This window comes from Carcharodon carcharias, chromosome 19, assembly GCF_017639515.1.
Source record: "Carcharodon carcharias isolate sCarCar2 chromosome 19, sCarCar2.pri, whole genome shotgun sequence".
In the NCBI taxonomy this organism is placed as follows: domain Eukaryota; kingdom Metazoa; phylum Chordata; class Chondrichthyes; order Lamniformes; family Lamnidae; genus Carcharodon; species Carcharodon carcharias.
In genome coordinates this window covers 63,052,741-63,074,734 of record NC_054485.1, presented here as the reverse complement: position 1 = coordinate 63,074,734, position 21,994 = coordinate 63,052,741, and the positions used below count along the sequence as shown (strand labels likewise).

The following is a 21,994-nucleotide window of genomic DNA, read 5'->3' as shown; positions in this document are numbered from 1 at the left end:
CTAATCTCTTATGTGAGACTTTGTTGAAAGCCTTCTGAAATTCCAAACAAACCACATCCACTGGCTCCCCCTCATCAACTCTACTAGTTACATTCTCGAAAAATTCCAGTAGATTTGTCAAGCATGATTTCCCTTTCGTAAATCCATGCTGACTCTGTCCAATTCTGTCACTGTTTTCCAAGTGCTCAGCTATTAAATCTTTTATAATGGACTCCAGAATTTTCCCCACTACCGACGTCAGGCTGGCTGGTCTACAATTCCCTGTTTTCTCTCTGCCTCCCTTTTTAAATAGCAGGGTTACATTAGCTACTCTCCAATCTGTAGGAACTGTTCCAGAGTCTATAGAATCTCGGAAGATGACCACCAATGCATCCACTCTTTCTAGGGCCACTTCCTTAAGTATTCTGGGATGTAGATTATCAAGCCCTGGGCATTTATCAGCCTTCAACCCATGAATTTCCCCAGCACCATTTCCCTATTAATACTGATTTCTTTCAGTTTCTCCCTCTCATTAAACCCTGTGTTCTCCAACATTTCTGGTGTGCTATTTATGTCCTCCTTTGTGAAGAGAGAATCAAAGTATGTATTTAGTTGGTCAGCCATTTCTTTGTTTCCCATTATAAATTCCCCTGTTTCTGACTGTACGGGACCTACATTTGTCTTCACCAATCTTTTTCTCTTCACATACCTATAGAAACTTTTACAGTCAGTTTTTATGTTCCCTGCAAGCTTACTCTCATACTCTGTTTCCCCATTCTTAATCAATCCATTGGTCCTCTTTACTGAATTCTAATCTGCCCCCAATCCTCAGGTCTGTTGTTTTTTCTGGCCCATTTGTATGCCTCTTCCTTGGATCTAATACTATCTCTAATTTCCCTTGTAAGCCATGGTTTGGCCACCTTTTCTGTTTTACTTTTGCGCCAGACAGGAATAAACAATTGTTGCAGTTCACCCATGTGCTGTTTGAATGTTTGCCATTGCTTACCCACCGTCATCCCTTTAAGTAACGTTTCCCAATCCATCGTAGCCAAATCGCACCTCTTACCATCGTAGTCTCCTTTATTAAGATTCAGGACCCTAGTCTCAGAATCAACTACATCACTCTCCACTGACCCCACTCACTGACCCCACTCACTGACCCCACTCACTGACCCCACTCACTGACCCCAGTCACTGACCCCAGTCACTGAACCAATTCAATGACCCCATTCACTGACTCCACTGACACCACTTACTGACCCCACTCAATGACCACAGTCACTGATCCAATTCACTGACCCCATTCACTGACACCACTTACTGACCCCACTCTCTGACCCAGCACACTGACACCACTGACCCCACTCACTGACCCCACTGACCCCACTCACTGACCCCACTCTCTGACCCAACACACTGACACTACTGACCCCACTCACTGACCCCATTCTCTGACCCAACACACTGACACCACTGACCCCACCCACTGACCCAACTCACTGACCCCACTCTCTGACCCTACTCATTGACCTATTTTCTGTTCCTCTGCAGGACTGTCAGTTGAAAGATTCTGCATGACTGGTGGGAAGAGTCCAGTTGAGTATTTGAAAGCTTATCACACCAACCTTTACCTATCAGCTGATTCAGAGAAAGTGCAAGATGCTATTGAGCAAGGTGAGCGCAGACCAATCATTCAGCTTTCCATGGTAACCCTTATCACACACCAAAGAAATATTTCAATGGTCCAAACATGACCAAGGCAGTGATTTCACTGCTGCAGCCTGAAAGACTTTGTTCCACTGACAGTGTGGGGCTGCACAGAAGTGATTGCTCACTTTCAGTTGAGTCTGTCTCTGTTCAACATCTCCTTGTGTTGACCAGAACCTGCATGTAGTCATCGCCCTGGGGTGAATATCCCATGAGGGACATACTCCTGATGTAACCTCTTCCACTCTCACTCAATCTGGGGCGATGTCATCATTTGGACTCCAGTTGTTAATTTGCAGTGTGAGCTTACCTAGACGAAAAGGATTCCTCGGGATGAGGAGGGGGCCTGATGTGCAAATGACACTCCTTAACTTCCGCATTGCACTCATCTTCAGTAGATAAGTGGTTACCTTCAGCTTCACAAAAATCTGTTTCCTCTCTGCTATTCCCAGTCCCCTTTTGGCCTTTCAATGTGTGATGATAACAAGAGTATTCACAGAGAAAGGTCATGAGAGTAATCGCAGAGAGAGGGAGCAGAATAATCACAGAGAGAGGGAGCAGAATAATCACAGAGAGAGGGAACAGGGTAATCACAGAGAGAGGAGCAGAGTAATTACAGAGATAGGGAACAGAGTAATCAAAGAGAGAGAAGGGGAGCAGAGTAATTGCAGAGGGAGGGAACATAGTAATCAGAGAGAGAGAGGGAACAGAGTAACCACAGAGGCAGGGAACAGAGTATTCACAAAGAGAGGGAACAAAGGAATCAAAGAGAGAGGGACCAGAGTAATTACAGAGAGGGGGAACAGAGTAACCAGAGGGAGAGAGAGCAGAGCAATTACAGAGAGAGGGAACAGAGTAACCAGAGGGAGAGGGAGCAGAGTAATTACAGAGAGAGGGAACAGGGTAATCAGAGGGAGAGGGAGCAGAGTATTTACAGAGAGAGGAAACAGAGTAATCACAGAGAAAGGGAAGAGAGCAATCATGGAGAGAGGGAACAGAGTAATCAGAGAGAAACGGAGCAGAATAAACTTAGAGAGAGGGCACAGAGTAAGCACAGACAGATGGAACAGAGCAATCACAGAGAAAGGAAACAGAGCAATCACAGAGAGAGGGAACAGAGTAATCACAGGGCGAGAGAACAGAATAATCACAGAAAGAGGAAGCAGAGTAATTACAGAGAGAGGGAGCAGAGTATTTACAGAGAGAGGAAACAGAGTAATCACAGAGAAAGGGAAGAGAGCAATCATGGAGAGAGGGAACAGAGTAATCAGAGAGAAACGGAGCAGAATAAACTTAGAGAGAGGGAACAGAGTAAGCACAGACAGATGGAACAGAGCAATCACAGAGAAAGGAAACAGAGCAATCACAGAGAGAGGGAACAGAGTAATCACAGGGCGAGAGAACAGAATAATCACAGAAAGAGGAAGCAGAGTAATTACAGAGAGAGGGAACAGAGTAATCAGCAAGAGATAGAACAGAGTAATCACAGGGAGAGGGAACAAAGCATTAACAGAGAGAGGGAACGGAGTAATCAGCGAGAGATAGAACAGAGTAATCACAGGGAGAAGGAGCTGAGTAATTGCAGAAAGAGGGAACAGATTAATTGTCTGGGGAAGGAACAGAGTATTCACAGACAGAGAGAGCAGAATAATCACTAAGAGAGGAGACAGATTAATTGCAGACAGAGGGAACAGAGTATTCGTGGTGAGAGGGAACAAAGCAGTCACAGTGAGAGGAAACAGCGTAATCACAGAAAAAAGAGACAGAGTAATCACAGAGAGAGGGAACAGAGTAATCAGAGATAGGGAACAGAGTAATCATAAAGGGAGGGACCAGAATAATCACAGAGACAGGGAACAGGGTAATCACAGAGAGAGGAGACGGAGTAATTGCAGAGAGAGGGAACATAATAATCATAGAGAGAGGGAACAGAGTAAACACAGGCAGAGCATACAGTGTAATTGAAAGAGAGGGAACAGAGTAATCACAATGAGAGAGGAGACAGGTAATTGCAGAGGGAATGAACAGAGTAATCACAGAGAGAGAACAGATTAATCACAGAGAGTGAAAACAGAGTAATCACAGGGAGCGAGAACTGAGTAATCAGAGAGATAGGGATAAAGTAATGGCAGAGAGAGTGAACAAAGTAATCGCAGAGAGAGGGAACAGGCTAATCATAAAGAGAGGGAAGAGAATAAGCACAGAGGGAGGAAACAGAGTAATTGCAAAGAGACAGAAAACAGTAATCACAGAGAGAAAACAATGTAATCACAGAGATCAAGAACAGAGTAATCACAGAGAGAGGGTGCTGAGTAATCAGAGAGAGGGAGCAGAGTAATCACAGAGAGAGGGACCATAGCAATCAGAGAGATGGGACAAAGTAATGGCAGAGAGAGTGAAGAGAATAATCATAGAGAACAGAGCAATCACAGAGAGACGAGACAGGGTAATTGCAGAGGCAGTGAACAGAGTAATCCCACAGAGAGGGAACAAATTAATCAGAGAGAGAGATAACAGGGTAATCACTGAGAGAGTGAACAGAGTAATCACAGAGAGAGTGAACAGAGTAATCACAAAGGGACAAAGTAATGACAGAGAGAGGGAACAGAGTTAATCACCAAGGGACAGTACAAAGTAATCACCAAAAGAAGGGACGGCGTAATCACAGAGAGAGGAGCAGAATAATTGCACAGAAAGGAACACAGGAATCACAGAGAGAGGGGACAGAGTTGTTACAGAGGGGGGGAACAGTAATCACAGAGGAAAAGAGCTCAGTATTCTAGAGAGAGGGGTCAGAATAAATATAGAGAGAGGAGACAGTGTAATAGCAGAGAGAGTGAACAGACTAATGGCAGAGAAAGGGAACAGAGGGATCTCAGAGAGGGAAGCAGATGAATCACAGAGAGGGAGCATAGTGTTCACAGAGGGTACAGAGTAATCATAGAGATAGGGAACAGAGTAATCACAGAGAGAGAAGACAGAGTAATCACACATGGAGGGAGCAGAGCAATCACAGTTAGAGGGAATAGATTAATCAGAGAGAGGGAGAGAACAGTGTAATCACAGAGAGAGGGTGCAGAGTAATCACAGAAAGAGGAACAGAGTAATCATAGAGGGAGAGAACAGAGTATTCACAGAGAGAGGAAACAGGGCAATTACAGAGAGAGTGAACAGAATAATTGCAGAGAGAGGGCACAGAGCAATCAAAGAGAGAGGGAGTAGAGTAATCATAGAGAGAGTGTACAGAGTAAGCACAATCAGAGGGAACAGAGAGAAGAAACAGAGTAATTGCAGAGAGAGGGACAGAGTAATCATAGAGAGAATGAACAGAGTAATCATGGAGAGAAGGAACGGAGTAAACATAGGGAGAGGAGACAGCTTAATTGCAGGGAGAGGGGACAGAGTGAACAAATTAATCACAAATTAATAATTTAATCACCCCTATGAACATCCTGGGGGTTACCATTGACCAGAAACTGAACTGGACTAGCCATATAAATACTGTGGTATAAGAGCAGGTCAGAGGCTAGAAATAGTGCGATGAGTAACTCACCTCTTGACCCCCTAAAGCCTGTCCACTAACTACAAGGCACAAGTCAGGATTGTGATGGAATACTCCTCACTTCCCTGGATCAGTGCAGATCCAACAACACTCAAGAAGCTTGACACCACCCAGGACAAAGCAGCCCGCTTGATTGACACCACGTCCACAAACTCCCTCCACCACCGACGCACAGTAACAGCAGTGTGTACCGTCTACAAGATGCACAGCAGGAACTCATCAAGGCTCCTTAAACAGCACCTTCCAAACCCATGACCACTACCACCTAGAAGGACAAGGGCAGCAGATAGATGGAAACACCACCACCTAGAAGTCCCCCCCCAAGTCACTCACCATCCTGACTTGGAAATATATTGCTGTTCCTTCACTGTCACTGGGTCAAAATCCTGGAATTCCCTCTCTAACAGCACTGTGGGTGTACCTACACCACATGGACTGCAGCAGTTCAAAAATGCAGCTCACCACCACCTTCTCAAGGGCAACTAGGGATGGGCAATAAATGCTGGCCCATCCCGTGAATGAATAAAAAAAAATATTCATGGGGAGAGTGACACTGGTTGCTTATACTCATGGAGAGTGACCATGATTGTGTACACCATGGAGAGTAACTGAGTATACTCTTGGAGTTTGGCTCTGACTGAGTACAGTCTTGGAGTGTGACTCTGATCAAGCACACTCTTGGAGAGTGATTCTAAATGTGTACACTCTTAAAGTGTGACTCCGATTACACTCATGCAGATTGTATACACTCTTGGAGACTATCTCTGAGTACACTTTTGGAGGGTGACTCTGATTGTGTACGCTCTTGGAGTGCGACTCTGAGTTCACTCTTGGAGAATCATTCTGATTGTGTATGCTCTTGGAGAGTCACTCTGCATACACTGTTGGAGAATGACTAATTGTGTACACTCATGGAGTGGTCTCTAAGTACACTTTTGGAGAGTGATTTATTGCGTACATTGCTGGAAGAGAGACTCTGATTGCGTATAATCATGAAGAGTGACACTGAGTTCACTCTTGGAGAGTGACTGTGTACACGCTTGAAGTGCTTCTGAGTACACTCATGCAGAGTGACTCTGATTGAGTACATCTTGAAGTGTGATGCTGACTGAGTTCACTCTTGGAGAGTGTCTGATTGTGTACACACTTGGATTGTGACTGATTTTATACACCCTTGGGGTGCGACTCTGAGTTCACTCTTGGAGAGTGACTCTGATTGTATACACACTTGAAGAGTGACTCTGAGTACACTCATGCAGAGTGACTCTGGTTGTGTACATTCTTGGAGAGTGATTCTGTTTGTGTATACTGTTGGAGAGTGACTGACTGTGTACACTCATGGAGTGTGTCTCTGAGTATACACCTGTTAAAGGCAAAGTTAACAGGCATAGGGAACCTTGGTTTTCAAGGGATATTGGCGATCTAGTTAAGAAGAAGAGAGAGGTGTATAGCAGGTATAGGCAACAAGGAGCTTATGAGGTACTTGTAGACTATAGAAAATGTAAGAAAATACTAAAAAAGGAAATCAGGAAGGGAAAAAGAAGACATGAGGTTGCTTTGGCAGATAATGTGAAGGTAAACCCGAAGGGTTTCTACAAGTACACTAAGAGCAAGAGGATAGTAAGGGACACAATTGGTCCCCTTGAGTATCAGAGTGATCGTCTATGTGTGGAGCCTCACGAGATGGGGGAGATCTTAAACAGTATTTTTGCATCAGTATTTACTCAGGAAACTGGCATAGTGTATAAGGAAGGAAGGGAAACAAGCAGTAATGTCATGGAACATATAGAGATTAAAGAGGAGGAGGTGCTTGCTGCCTTACAGCGAATAAAGGTAGATAAATCCCCCGGGCCTGACATGATATTCCCTTGGACCTTGAGGGAGACTAATGTAGAAATTGCAGGTGCCCTGGCAGAAATATTTAAGATGTCCTTAGCCACGGGTGAGGTGCCGGAGAATTGGAGGGTAGCTCATGTTGTTCCATTGTTTAAAAAAGGCTCCAAAAGTAAACCAGGTAATTACAGGCCAGTGAGCCTGACGTCAGTAGTAGGTAAATTATTGGAAGGTGTTCTGAGAGATCGGATATATAATTATTTGGATAGCCAAGGGTTGATTAAGGATAGTCAGCATGGCTTTGTGCGTGGTAGGTCGTGTTTAACGAACCTTGTAGAGTTTTTCGAGGAGGTTACCAAGAAAGTAGATGAAGGAAAGGCTGTGCATGTTGTCTACATGGACTTTAGTAAGGCCTTTGACAAGGTCCCACATGGGAGGTTAGTTCAGAAGATTCAGACACTTGGTATCCATGGAGAGGTTGTAAACTGGATTCGAAATTGGCTGTGTGGGAGAAGACAGAGAGTGGTAGTGGTTGATTGCTTCTCAGACTGGAGGTCTGTGACTAGTGGTGTGCCTCAGGGATCTGTGCTGGGACCATTGTTGTTTGCTGTCTAAAGCAATGATTTGGATGATAATGTGGTGAATTGGATCAGCAAGTTTGCTGATGACACTAAGATTGGAGGCGTTGTAGACAGCGAGGAAGGCTTTCAAAGCTTGCAGAGAGATCTGAACCAACTGGAAAAATGGGCAGAAAATGGCAGATGGAATTTAATGCAGAAAAGTGTGAGGTTACATTTTGGAAGGTCAAACCAAGGTAGGACATACACAGTAAATGGTAGGGCACTGAGGAGTGCAGAGGAACAAAGGGATCTGGGAGATCAGACACAAACTTCCCTGAAAGTGGTGTCACAGGTAGACAAGGTTGTTAAGAAAGCTTTTGGCATACGGGCCTTCATAAATCAAAGTATTGAGTATAGGAGTTGGGATGTTATGGTGAGGTTGTATAAGACATTGGTGAGGCCAACTTTGGAGTATTGTGTGCAGTTCTGGTCGCCTAACTACAGGAAGGATATCAGTAAGATTGAGAGAGTGCAGAGAAGATTTACTGGATGTTGCTGGGTCTTAAGGAGTTGAGTTACAGGGAAAGATCAAACAGGTTAGGACTTTATTCCTTGGAGCGTAGAAGAATGAGGGGAGATTTGATAGAAGTTTACAAAATTATGAGGGGTATAGACAGAGTAAATGCGAGTAGGCTCTTTCCACGTAGATTAGGAGAGATAAACACGAGAGGACATGGCTTTAGGGTGAAATGGGAAAGGTTTAGGGGGAACATTAGGGGGAAAATTCTTCACTCAGAGAGTGGTGAGAGTGTGGAACGAGCTACCATCTGATGTGGTAAATGCGGGCTCACTGTTAAGTTTTAAGAATAAATTGGATAGATACATGGATGGGAGAGGTCTGGAGGGTTATGGACTAGGTGCAGGTCAATGGGACTAGCGGAATAATATTTTGGCACAGACCAGAAGGGCCAAATGGCCTGTTTTTCTGTGCTATAGTGTTCTATGGTTCTGGAGATGTGGCTCTGACTGTGTACACTCTTGAAGTGTGACTCTCAGTTCACTTTTGGAGAGTGACTCTGATTGTGTACACTCATGGACAGGAGACTCTGATTGTATGCACTCATGGAGAGTGACTGATTGTGTACACATTTGGAGAATGACTCTGGATATGCTCTTGGAGAGTGACACTGATTGCCAACACTCATGGAGAGCAACTCTGAGTACACTCTTGGAGAGTGATTCTGATTGTGTACACTCTTGGGGACTAACCCTGAGTACACTCTTGGAAAGTGTCACAGATTTTGTACACTCTTGGAAAGTGTCACAGATTGTGTATACTCATTGAGAGAGACTCTGTTTGTGTACACTAAAGAACAGTGACTCTAATTATGTACATTCAAGGAGAGTCTCCGTGTGTACTCATAGAAGAGTGATCCTTAATGTGCATACTCATGAAGAGTGATTCTAATTGTGTATATTCTTGGGTGAGTGACACTGACAGTGTTCACTTGTGGAAGAGAGACTTTGATTGTGTACACTCACGGAAGAGAGACTCTGATTGTGTGTACTCATGGAGAGTGACTCTGATTGTGAATGCTGATGAAGAGTGACTCTGGTTGTGTATACTCATGGGAGAGTGATTCTGAGTAGGTATACTCATTGAGAGTGACTCTGATTGTGTATACACATGTGATGGTGACTCTGATTGTACATATTCATTGAGAGTGACTCTGATTGTATATACTGATGCAGAGTGACTCTGATTGTGCATACTCATGGGAGAGTGACTCTGATTTTGTATACTGATGGAGAATGACTATGATTGTGTATACTGAAGAAAGAGTGACTCTGGTTGTGTATACTCATGGGAGAGTGACTCCAATGGTGTACACTCTTGGAGAGTGACTCTTATTCTGTATACTGATGGAAAGTTACTGTGATTGTGTATACTGATGAAAGAGTGACTCTGGTTGTGTATACTGATGGAGAGTGTCTCTGATTGTGCATCATACTCAGTGAGAGTTACTCTGATTGTGTATACACATGGAGAGTGACCCTGATTGTGTATAGTCATGGAGAGTACCTTTGATTGTGTACACTCATTGAGAATGACTCTGGTTGTGTATACTCATAGGAAGGTGACTCTGATTGTGTATACTGATGAGCAGGTGGCTCTGGTTGTGTGCACTCATGAAGAGTGACTCTGACTGTGTACAGTCTTGCAGAGTGACTCTGTGCATACTCATGGTGAGTGACACTGATTGTGTATTCTAATGGAGCGTGACTCTGAATGTGTACACTCATGGAGAGTGACTCTGAATTTGTACATTCTTGGAGAGTGATTCTGTTTGTGGTGTACACCGTTGGAAAATGACTGATTGTATACACTCATTGAGCGTATCTCTGAGTACACTCCTGGAGAATGGCTCTGATTGTGTACACTTTTGGAGTGTGACTCTAATTGTGTACAGTCATGGACAGGAGACTCTGATTGCATGTACACACTTGGTGAGTGACTCTGGGTACACTCTTGGAGAGTGACACTGATTGTCCACACTCATGGAAAGCAACTCCGAGTACACTCTTGGAGAGTGCTTCTGATGTGTACACTCTTGGGGAGTAACCCTGAGTACACTGTTGAAGAGTGACACAGATTTTGTATACTTTTGGAGAGTTACTCTGAATGTGTATACTCATGGACAGTGACTCTAATTGTGTACAATCATGGAGAATGACTGTGTGTGTATTCATAGAAAAGTGATCCTTATTGTGCATACTCATGAAGAGTGATTCTAATTGTTTATATTCTTGGGCGATGACACTGACGGTGTACACTTGTGGAAGAGAGACTCTGATTGCGTATACTTGTGGAGAGTGACTCTGATTGTGAATGCTGATGAAGAGTGACTCTAGTTGTGTATACTCATGGGAGAATGACTGATGGTGCACACTCTTGGAAAGTGACTCTGTGCATACTCATGGAGAGCGACGCTGATTGTGTACACTCATGAAGAGTGACTCTGGTTGTGTATACTCTTAGTGAGTGACTCTAAGTGGCAGATGGAATTTAACCTTGAAAAGTATGAGGTGATACACTTTGGAAGGAGCAATTTGACAAGGAAGTATTCAATGAACAGCAAGGCATTAGGAAGTTCTGAGGAACAAAGGGTCCTTGGCGTGTATGTCCGTAGGTCTCTGAAGGCAGAGGGCATGTTAATGGGGTGGTGAAAAAGGCATATGGAATACTTGCCTCAGGATTACTCCCTGTGCCACGTGCCAGTGAGGCTAGAAATAGGAAGATAGTGCAGCTAAACACGTGGCTGAACAGATGGTGTAGGAGGGAAGGTTTATGATATCTGGATCATTGGGATCTCTTCCGGGGCAGGTGAGACCTGCACAAGAAGGACAGGTTGCATCTAAACTGAGGGGCACCAATAGCCTGAATGCAAGGTTTGCTAGCGTCACTGGGGAGGGTTTAAACTAGTATGGCAGGGGGGTGGAAACCAGAGCAATAGGTCAGCAGGTGAAATAAGGCATCAAGGCCGCATTTGACCGAGTGCAGCATCAAGGAGCCCTAGCAAAACTGGAGTCAGTGGGAATTAGGGGGAAACTCTCCACTGGTTGGAGTCACACATAGCACAAAGGAAGATTGTTGTGGTTGTTGGAGGTCAATCACTGCAGCAGTTCCTCAGGGTAGTGTCCTTGGCCCAGCCACCTTCAGCTGCTTCATTAATGACCTTCCTCCAGTTGAGAGGTCAGAAGTGGGGATGTTCACTGATGATTGCACAATGTTCAGCACATGCACAACTCTCAGACATTGAAGCGGTCCATGTCCAAATGCAGCAAGACCTGGATAATATGCAGTCTTGGGCTGACAAGTGGCAAGTAACATTCGCACCACACAAGTGGCAGGCAATGACCATCTCCTAAAGAGAGAATCCAACTATTGCCCTTTGACATTCAGTGGCATTACCATCACTGAATGCCCCACTATCAACCTCCTGGGGGTTACCATTGACCAGAAACTGAACTGAACTAGCCATATAAATACTGTGGCTACAAGAACAGGTCAGAGGCTAGGAATACTGTGACGAGTAACTCACCTCCTGACTCCCCAAAGCCTGTCCACCATCTACAAGGCACAAGTCAGGAGTGTGATGGAATACTCCCCACTTGCCTGGATGAGTACACCTCCCACGACACTCAAGAAGCTTGGCACCACCCAGGACAAAGCAGCCCGCTTGATTGGCACCACATCCACAAACATTCACTCCCACCACCACCGACACAGAGTAGCTGCAGTGTGTACCATCTACAAGATGCACTGCAGAAATTCACGCAGGATCCTTCAACAGCACCTTCCAAACCCAAGACCATTACCATCTAGAAGGACAAGGGCTGCAGATAAATGGGAACACCACAACCTGGAATTTCCCCTCCAAGTCACTTACTATCCTGACTTGGAAATATATCGCCGCTCCTTCACTGTCGCTGGGTCAAAATCCTGGAACTCTCTCCCTGACAGCATTGTGGGTGTACCTACATCACATGGACTGCAGTGGTTCAAGAAGGCAGCTCACCACCACTTTCTCAAGGGCAATTAGGATGGGCAGTAAATGCTGGCCCAGCCAGCGTAGCCCACATCCCGTGAATGAATTTTAAAAATACTCATGGGAGAGTGAAACTGGTTGTTTATACTCATGGGGAGTGACTCTGATTGTGTACACACTTGGTGAGCGACTGAGTACACTCTTGGAGTTTGGCTCTGATTGAGTACACTCTTCACGTGTGACTCTGAGCACACTCTTGGAATGTGACTCTTAGAGAATGACTCTAAATATGTACACTCTTGGAGTGCGACTCCAAGTATACTCAGCAGATTGTGTGCACTCTTGGAGATTATCTCTGAGTACAGTCTTGGAGGGTGACTCTGCTTATGTACACTGTTGGAGTGTGACTCTTGAGTTCCCATTTGGAGAGTCACTCTGATTATGTACACTCTTGGAGAATAACTCTGTTTGCGTATACTGTTGAAGAGTGACTGATTGTGTACACTCTTCGAGATTGACCCAGATTGAGTGCACTCTTGGAGTGTGACTCTGATTGCATACACTGTTGAAGAGTGACTGATTGTGTACACTCTTGGAGTGCGTCTGAGTACATTCTTGGGGAGTGACTCTGATTGTGTACACTCTTGGGGTGTTACTCTGATTGAGTACATTCTTGCAGAGTGACTGTGATTATGTACACTCTTGGGGTTTGACTCTGAGTTCACTCTTGGAGAGTGACTGTGTACACACTTGGAGAGTAACTGAATGTGTACACTCTTGGAGTGTGACTCTGATTGAGTACATTCTTTGGGTGTGACTCTGAATACACACTTGGAGAGTGACTCTGATTGTGTACACTCATGGAGAGTGACTCCGATTGTGTACACTCATGGAGAGTGACTCTGATTGTGTACATTCTTTGGGTGTGACTCTGAATACATACTTGGAGAGTGGCCCTGATTGTGTACACTCTTGGGGTTTGACTCTTGAGTTCACTCTTGGAGAGTGAGTAATTGTGTACATACTTAGAGAGTGATCCTGAGTACACTCTTGGAGAGTGATTCCAATTGTGTACACTATGGAAAGTGAGTCTGAGTACATTCTTGGAAAGTGCCTCTGATTGTGCACACTCTTAGAGAGTGACCCTGAATACACTCTTGCAGAGTGACTCTGAGTACACTCTTTGTGAGTGACTCTGATTCTGTTCTCTTGGAGAGTGACACCGAGTACAACATTGGAGAGTGACCATGATTGTGTACACTCTTGGAGAGTGACCCTGAGTACACTCATGGAGAGTGATTCTGAATGTGTACACTCTTGGAGAGTGACTCTGAGTACATTCATGGCGAGTGACTCTTAATTTTGTACATTCTTGGAGAGTGACTCTGATTGTCTACACTCTTGTTGGAGTGTGACTATGATTGAGTACATTCTTGGAGTGTGACTCTGAGTTCACTCTTGGAGCGTGACTCTGATTGAGTACACTCTTGGGGAGTATCTCTGAGTACCCTCTTGGAGAGTGACTCTGATTGTGTACACACTTGCAGAGTGACTCTGAGTACACTCTTAGAGATTCACCCAGATTGTGTACACACTTGGAGTGTGACTAATTGTATACAGATTTGAAGAGTTACTCTGAGTACACTGTTGGATTGTGACTCCGATTGAGTACGCTTTTGGAGAGTATCTCTGAATGCACTCTTAGAGATTGACGCTAATTGTGTACACTCTTGGAGTCCACCTCTGAAACACTCATGCAGAGTTATTCTGATTGTGTACACTCTTGGAGACTTTCTCCGAGCACACTCTTGGAGAGTGACTGATTGTGTACACTCTTGGAGAGTGACTCTGATGGTATACACTCTTGGAGTGTGACTCTGATGGTATACACACTTGGAGAGTGACTCTGGGTCCACTCTTGAAGAGTGACTCTATTATGTACACTCTTGGAGTGTGATGCTGTGTGCACACTTGGAGAGTTCTCTAATTGTGTACACCCTTGGGCAGTGACCCTGAGTACATTCTTGGTAGTGACTATGAGGACACACTTTGAGAGTGACTCTGATTGTGTACACTCTTGGAGTGCGGCTCTGAAACACTCATGCAGAGTTATTCTGATTGTGTACACTCTTGGAGACTTTCCCCGAGTTCATGCTTGGAGAGTGACTCTGATTATGTATTCTGTTGGAGTGCGACTCTGAGGACACTCTTGGAGAGTAACTCCAGTTGTACACACACTTGGAGAGTGACTCTGAGCACACTCTTGGAGAGTGACTGATTGTGTACACTCTTGGAGAGTGACTCTGGGTACACTCTTGGAGAGTAACTCTGATTATGTATACTCTTGGAGTGTGACGTTGTGTGCACTCTTGGAGAGTGTTTCTAATTGTGTACACCCTTGAGCAGTGACCCTGAGTACATTCTTGGAAAGTGACTATGAGGACAGTCTGGAGTGTGACTCTGAATGCACTCTTGAAGAGTGACTTTGAACGTGTACACTTTTGAAGTGTGATTCTGTGAACACTCTTGGAGAGTGACTCTGATTTTGTACACCCTTAGGCAGTGACCCTGAGTATACTCTTGGAGGGTCACTCTGATAGTGTACAACCTTGGACAGTAACACTGAGTGCATTCTTGGAGAGCGACTCTGAGTACACTCATGGAGAGAGACTCTCATTGTGTACATTCTTGGAGAGTGATTCTGATTGTGTTCACTCTTGGAGAGTGACCCCGATTGTGTACACTCATGGAAGGAAGACTCTGATTGCGTATACTCGTGGTGAGTGACTCTGGTTGTGTATATTCATGGAAGAGAAGCTCTGACTGTCTATACTCATGCTGAGTGACCCTGACTGTATATACTGATGGAGTGTATCTCTGATTGGGTATACTCAAGGGAGAGTGACTCTGATTGTGTATACTCATGGGAGAGTGGCTCTGAGTATGCTCTTGGAGTGTGACTCTGAACATGTACACTCTTAAAGAGTGACTCTGATTACGTACACACTTGCAGAGTGATCCTGATTATATACACACTTGGAGAGTGATCTTGGACTGTGACTCTGATTGAGTACACTCTTAGAGTGTGACTCTGAGTTCGCTCTTGGACAGTGACTGATTGTGTACACTCTTGGAGAGTGACTCCAATTGATTAGTGACTCTGGGTACACTCTTGGAGAGTGACTCTGAATGTGTACAGTCCTGGAGATTGACTCTGAGTACACACTTGTAGAGTGACTCTGATTGTGTACACTCTTGGAGGGTTGTTCTGATTGTATACACTCATGGAGTATACTCTTATAGAGTGACTCTGATTGTGTACACTGATGGAAGGGAGACTCTGATTGTGCTTACTTGTGGCGACTGACTCTGGTTGTGTATACTCGTGGGAGAGTGACCCTGTTTGTGAAAATTGATGTAGAATGTTTCTGCTTCTGTATACTCATGGGAGAGTGACTCTCATTGTGTATACTCATGGGAGAGTGATTCTGATTGTGTATACTTAGGGCAGAATGACTCTGTGTATACACACGGAGAGTGACCTTGATTGTGTATACTGATGAAGAGTAACTGTGCCTGTGTATACTCATTAGGAGTGACTCTGATTATGTATACTCACGTGAAGGTGAATCTGTATGTATTCATTGAGAGTGATTCTGACTATGTATATTCTTGAAGAGTGATACTGAGTACTCTCATGGAGAGTGACTCTGAATGTGTACAATCTTGGAGTCAGACTCTAAGTACACCTTTAGAGAGTGCCTATGATTGTATACATTCTTGGAAAATGTCCCTGAGTACACTCTTGGAGAGTGACTGATTTTGTACACACTTGGAGAGTGACTCTGATTGTGTACATACTTGGAGAGTGACTCTGAGTGTACAGTTGGAGAATGACTCTGAGTACATTCTTGGAGTGTGACTCTGATTGATTACACTCTTGGAGAGTGAGTGATTGTGTACACACTTGGAGAGTGACTCTGAATGTCTACACTCTTGGAGAGTGACTCTGATTATGTTCACTCATGTAGTGTGACTCTGAGTACACTCTTGGAGAGTGATGCTGATTGTGTACACTCTTGGAGAGTGACTCAGATTGTGTACACTCCTGAAGAGTGATTGATTGTGTACACTTTTGGACACTGACTCTGATTGTGTGCACTCTTAGAGAGTGACTCTGATTGTGTACACTCATTGTATAAGGATTCTTTGAACTTGCTCTCAGGAGCTTAAAGGTCCCTTGCGATATACTTTGGGGAGCCACAGTCTGAAAAAGGAATGAAGAGAAAGAGGGACATGAAATGCTTCCAGTGGATCAGTGCTGTAAATTCCGTTACAGAGTTGTATTTTATAACAGAGAATAAAACTGAAAATCTAATAAGACTGACAGCACCAATAGGAACTTGGGTTCTGAGGATGGCGAATGACTGTCAGGAATAGGACATTGATGAAGATTCACATGCACATTGAACATTGAAGTGGATTAGTTTTATAAGTGTAACCCAGAGTCCAGATCAGTGTGCCACAGCAACAGATACCACAGAGAGAATGAAGAACATTCATAAAGTAATGACCACATTGGCATCCTTCCCTCTGCATAAGATGATGGACAGGTCAAATCCACTGGGGTATGGCGTAGCTTCGGATGGGTCACTTCTGCTGATGGCTGAAGAGACCAGTCTGTGAGAGGCAGGTCTGCCACAAGTGCTGTATAGGACGTGGTTATCAGGTGTGGTAGTGAGCTATTATTTCATTGTTGGTACCTGTTGCCAAGCCGCTGTAGCCACTGATTGTCATGGTTTAGTACTGCGCACAGTTTTGGTCTCATTTAAGGACAGATATACTTGCATTGGAGGCAGTTCAGAGGTTCACTCGGTCACTTCCTTGGATGAAGAGATGTCTTATGAGGAAAGGCTGAGCTGGTTGAGCCTATACACAATGGATGTTAGAAGAATGAGAGATGATCTTATTGAATCATGTGAGATTCTGAGGGGCCTTGACAGGCCTATTGCTGGGAGGATGTTTCCTCACGTGGGAGAATCTAGGACGAGGGACTACAGTTTAAAAATAAGGCTTCTTTCTTTTAAAATAGCGATGAGGAGGAATTTCTTCTCTCAGAGGATCATTAATCATTGGAATTCTCTTCCCCAGAGGGCAGTGGAAGCTGGATCATTGAATACAGGTTTTTATGCACAATGGAGTCAAGAATTATGGGTTACAGGCAGGAAAGTGGAATTAAAGTCACAATCAGATCAACCTTGATCTTACTGAATGGCAGAGCAGGCTGAAGAGGCCAATGGCCGAATCCTGCTCCCATTTCTTCTGATCCTATGTTTTTATATGGCGCACACACCAGCCCACAGGTGATGTCGTCATTTTCTCCTGTCATCAGCTGGTGTCTTCCAGTATGAAAATCCATGTCTAGGGCCTTCATGTCATATTTGCAAGCATCCTTGAAGCCGAGCTTTGGGTGTCCTACAAGATATCTGGCTCCAGCTACCACATCATAGAGAAAATCCTTGGGGATACATCCATCTTCCATCCTGAAAACATGTCCGAGCCAGCGAAGTGGTCTCTGCTTGATGAAGAGAGGATAGTAATAGCACTCCAGGGTACATAGCCCGGTGATAGGGGCAGACATAAGACCTCCAGAAATCCCTCATTAAGCCACTCCACCTCTCAAATTCTCTCTCTCCTTCAACTAGATCCTGAAACCTAAACCTAAAATCCTCTTTTCCCAAGCTTTTGGTCATCTGAAATAACATACCCTCTTGTTCAGTATCAAATTTTGTTTGATAATGGTTTTGTGAAGCACCTTTGAATATTTGAGTAAACTGCTGCTGCTATATTGTAACAAGTTGCTGTGATGGATTTTAACACAAGCAAGTGAAGTGATACATTTATAAACTCCTCCTCCTTCAGGTACCTATGCCCTAATCATGGGCTTCCATTGGATTGCTCCATGGTTATGCTTGGCAAAGTACTGCAGTGGTTTGCCCTCACCTTCTGCAGTATGGCTGACCAGGAACTTCTCCCATTCTGGTCACATTATGAACGCACCTTCTGTGGCTTTCAAGTCTTAGAGTGGGACTTGAACCTAGAACACCTGGCCCAGTGGTAGGGACACTACCACTGTGCCACAAGACCTCCTCAATATAAACCAAAGTTAATTCCAATGGGCATGCAGGAGCAGAAAGACCCGAGAGTAAATATGCACAAATCATTGAAGGTGGCAGGACAATTTGGGATCTTAGGTTTTATTAATAAAGCCATGGGGTACAAAAGCAAGGTGTTTACGATAAATATGTATAAAATTGTTTGCCTTCCACTTAAGTATTGTTTCCAATTCTAGGCACTGTACTTTAGGAAGGATATGAAGGCTTTCAAGAGAGTGCAGGAAAGATTTATGAGGATTGATTGGAGAAGATGGGACTAATCTCCTTGGGGAAGGAAAGGTATTGAAGGTATTCAGAATCATAAGGGGTCTGGACAGAGCAGATAGGGAGAAACTGTTCCCACTGGGGGAAAGATCATGAACCAGGACCTTGTTCTTCCACCTTCAACAACAACATACATTTGTAAAGTATCTTTAATGTAGGAAAACATAATATCATAGAATTAAAGAATGTTTACTGCACAGGAGGCCAGGCCATTCTGTTTGAGCCAGCTCTCTGCAAGAACAACTCACCTTGTCCCGCTCCAAGGCCCTACCCCATAGCCCTCCATTGCTTTTCCATTCAGGAGATAATTCAATTCCCTTTTGAAAACTATGAAGCTGTTCCCATTGGTGAAAGTATCAGGAACCAGAGGGCACAGATTTAAGGTGGTTGACAAAAAAAATCAAATACAACATGAGGAGAAACTTTTTCATGCAGTGAATGGTCAGGATCTGGAATGTGCTGCCTTAGAGTGCGGCGGAGGTAGGGTCAGTGGCAGGTGGAGGAGATTTTAGAGAAAGGGAGCACCAAGGCAATGGGGGGATTTGAAAATGAAGATGAGCAAATTCAATCAAGGCGTTTTCAGGCCTGGAGCTGGTGTAGGTCAGCAAGCTCAGGAGTGATTCTGAACCTCCTGCCCAGCCCCCACTCCATCTGCTGCCTCATCTTACCATGGCTGCGTTCACGGCATAACTTGTACAATACAGCTGTAGCTGTCTATATATAGCAGTGTGACACATGCCAGCGAGAGCAGATTTAGCCCTGCAGTCAACTGACAGAGAAAGTCACCCTCTCACACAATCTTTGGAGAACCAACTGTTCACCAGAGGCCGATTGTGCAATAGAAACTCACACTGGACTCCAATCTTCATCAACTCACCCACACCCCACCTCACGCCCCAACCCCATACTCCACCCAACTCCAGCCACTCCACCCGCACATGACCACACCCACCAATCCCTGGAAAGTGAGCACAGTGAAAGCTGTGATCAAAGAGGAGGTGTTGGTGTAGTGCTATTGTCACTGGACTCGTAATCCAGGGACCAAACCTGGGGATCCAGGTTCCAATCCTGCTATGGCAGATGGTGGAATTTGAATTCAATAAAAATTGGGAATTAAACGTTTAAGGGATGACCCTGAAGCCATTGTTGTAAAAACCCACTTGGTTCACTAACGTCCTTTAGGGAAGGAAATCTGTTGACTTTGCCTGGCCTACTCCAGACCCACAGCAATGTGGTTGCCCCTGAACAAGGGCAATAAATGCTGGCCTAGCCAATGACACCCACATCCCATGAATAAGTAAAATAAAGTCATCTAAAGAGATGTTAGGCCATGAGAGCAAAAACTTGTTTTAAGAAGTGTCTTAAAGGAGGAAAATGAGATATAGGAAGGGATGGCCACCAAAATTGGGATGCGCAAGAGGTCAAAATTCAAGGAGTGCCAATATGTCAGAGAAGTGGGGCTGGAGGAGATTACAGAGATGGAGAGGGCCAAGACCATGGAGGGATTTGAAAGCAATTGTTAGAATTTTAAAATCAAAACTTTGCTTGAACTGGAGTCAATGAGGCCAGCGAGCACAAGTCTGACAGGGGAAGAGGACTTTGTGTGAGTTAATCTATGTGCTACAGAGTTTTGGATGCCCACACTCACCAAGCCCCATAAAGTGCACACAGTAAAAGCTGTGCTTTATGGATTTTGTGGAGAGTAACATGTGGGAGAGCAGCCAGGAGTGTGTTGGATTAGTCAAGTCTAGAGGTAACAAAGGCATGAATGAGAGTTTCAGCATCAGATGAGCTGAGACAGGGGTAGAGTCAGACAATGTTATTAAGGTGGAATCAGTTGGCCATAGTGATGGAAGGAATATGAGGTCGGAAGCTGATCTCAGGATCAAATGTGACACCATTATTGCCCAGGGAGAGGGATGGAGTCGATAGTTAGGGAGTAGAGTTTGGAGTAGGGACTGAAAAACAATGGCTTCAGTCTTCACAATATTTAATTGGAGAAAATTTCTGCTCATCCAATACTGGATGTCAGATAAGCAGTCTGATAATTTAGCAACAGTGGAGGAGTCGAGCGAGTTGATGGTGGTGAGGCAGAGCTGGCTGTTGTCAGTGTACATGTGAAAACTAACATGTGCCTTCAGATAGGGTTACCAAGGGGCAGAATATAGATGAGAAGTAGGAGGGAGCAATTATTGGGCGACACCAGAGATAACAGCATGAGAGCAGGAAAAGAAGCCATTGATGGTAATTCTCTGGGGTATGATTAGATATATAAAAATGGAACTAGATGAGGGCAGTCCCACCCAACTGGACAACAGTGGAGATGAGCTGGAGGAGGATGGCATGATCAACCATGTCAAAAGCTGCTGACAGGTCAAGAAGGATGAGGAAGGAAAGTTTACCGTTGTTACAGGGTGTCAAGTGTGATTTTGATAAGGGTTGTCTCAGTACCGTGGCAGGGGTAGAACCCTGATTGGAGGGTTTCAAACATGGAGTTCCAGGAAAAATGGGAATGGATATGGGAGGTGGCAAAGGACTGGAGAGAAGATAAAGTGTTTCTTTACATAACAGTGAAGTGAAGTGATTATATTTCAAAAGTACATCATTGGCTATAAAGTGCTTTGAGATGTCTTGAGGTATCAGAGATGCTGTAGAAATAGAGGTTATTTTCTGAGAATGTCATATAATAAATGATAATCAAAATAAAAACAAGCCAAATATATACATTTTAGGAGGGGAGAAAAATAGGACTAAGATGAGATACAGAGAGAATCTGGCAGAGAACATAAAGGGAGATAGTAAATATGAAGAGCCAGAAAGTAAAACAACATCTGAAGAAAGAGTGGGGCTGATTACCAGTGGAGAGGAAACCATTTCGAGGTTGAAAGAATGGCAGAGATACTAAATGCAGACAAGAAAATGAGAGTCACAAAATGGTGCTGAGAAAATTGGAAAAGCGCAAAAGGCTTGAAGCAAGACCACTTTAAAGGATGGATGATAACTGTAACTGAGCCAATGTCATCAACATTGTAAGAAGCAAAAAAGAAGCTTCTTTTAAGCATTGGACAATGATAGATACATCCTGGAATGGCAGGGGAAGTCAAAGAAAGTGGGAATAGTAGAGGATATGACCACAACTTTTCAAATATTCTTAGATATGGAAGTTGGACCAGACCCTGAAGTATAGTCAATGTAACATCAACAAGGGAGAAAGAAGTGAGCCAGGTAACCAGAGATCAATCCAACATTGATAGTGTGTAATCTTCTACAATTCATCACACGGGAGAATGTGCAATTAGTTTGAGATACCTGGGTAATTAAGTGACAGTCAATATTGACTTGTAAAACTAAATCGTATTTCAA

The 21,994-nt window shown here is 44.2% G+C and overlaps 1 protein-coding gene across 1 annotated transcript in view; it reads left to right on the top strand.

Annotated features, from left to right (window-relative positions):
- Positions 1-21,994, top strand: part of LOC121291488 (cytosolic 5'-nucleotidase 1A-like) — a 175,396-nt gene that overhangs the window by 129,147 nt on the left and 24,255 nt on the right. Inside the window, exon 4 of the mRNA XM_041212733.1 lies at positions 1,531-1,653. Within this exon, the coding sequence (XP_041068667.1) occupies positions 1,531-1,653 (123 nt within the window). The remainder of the gene's footprint in view (positions 1-1,530; positions 1,654-21,994) is intronic.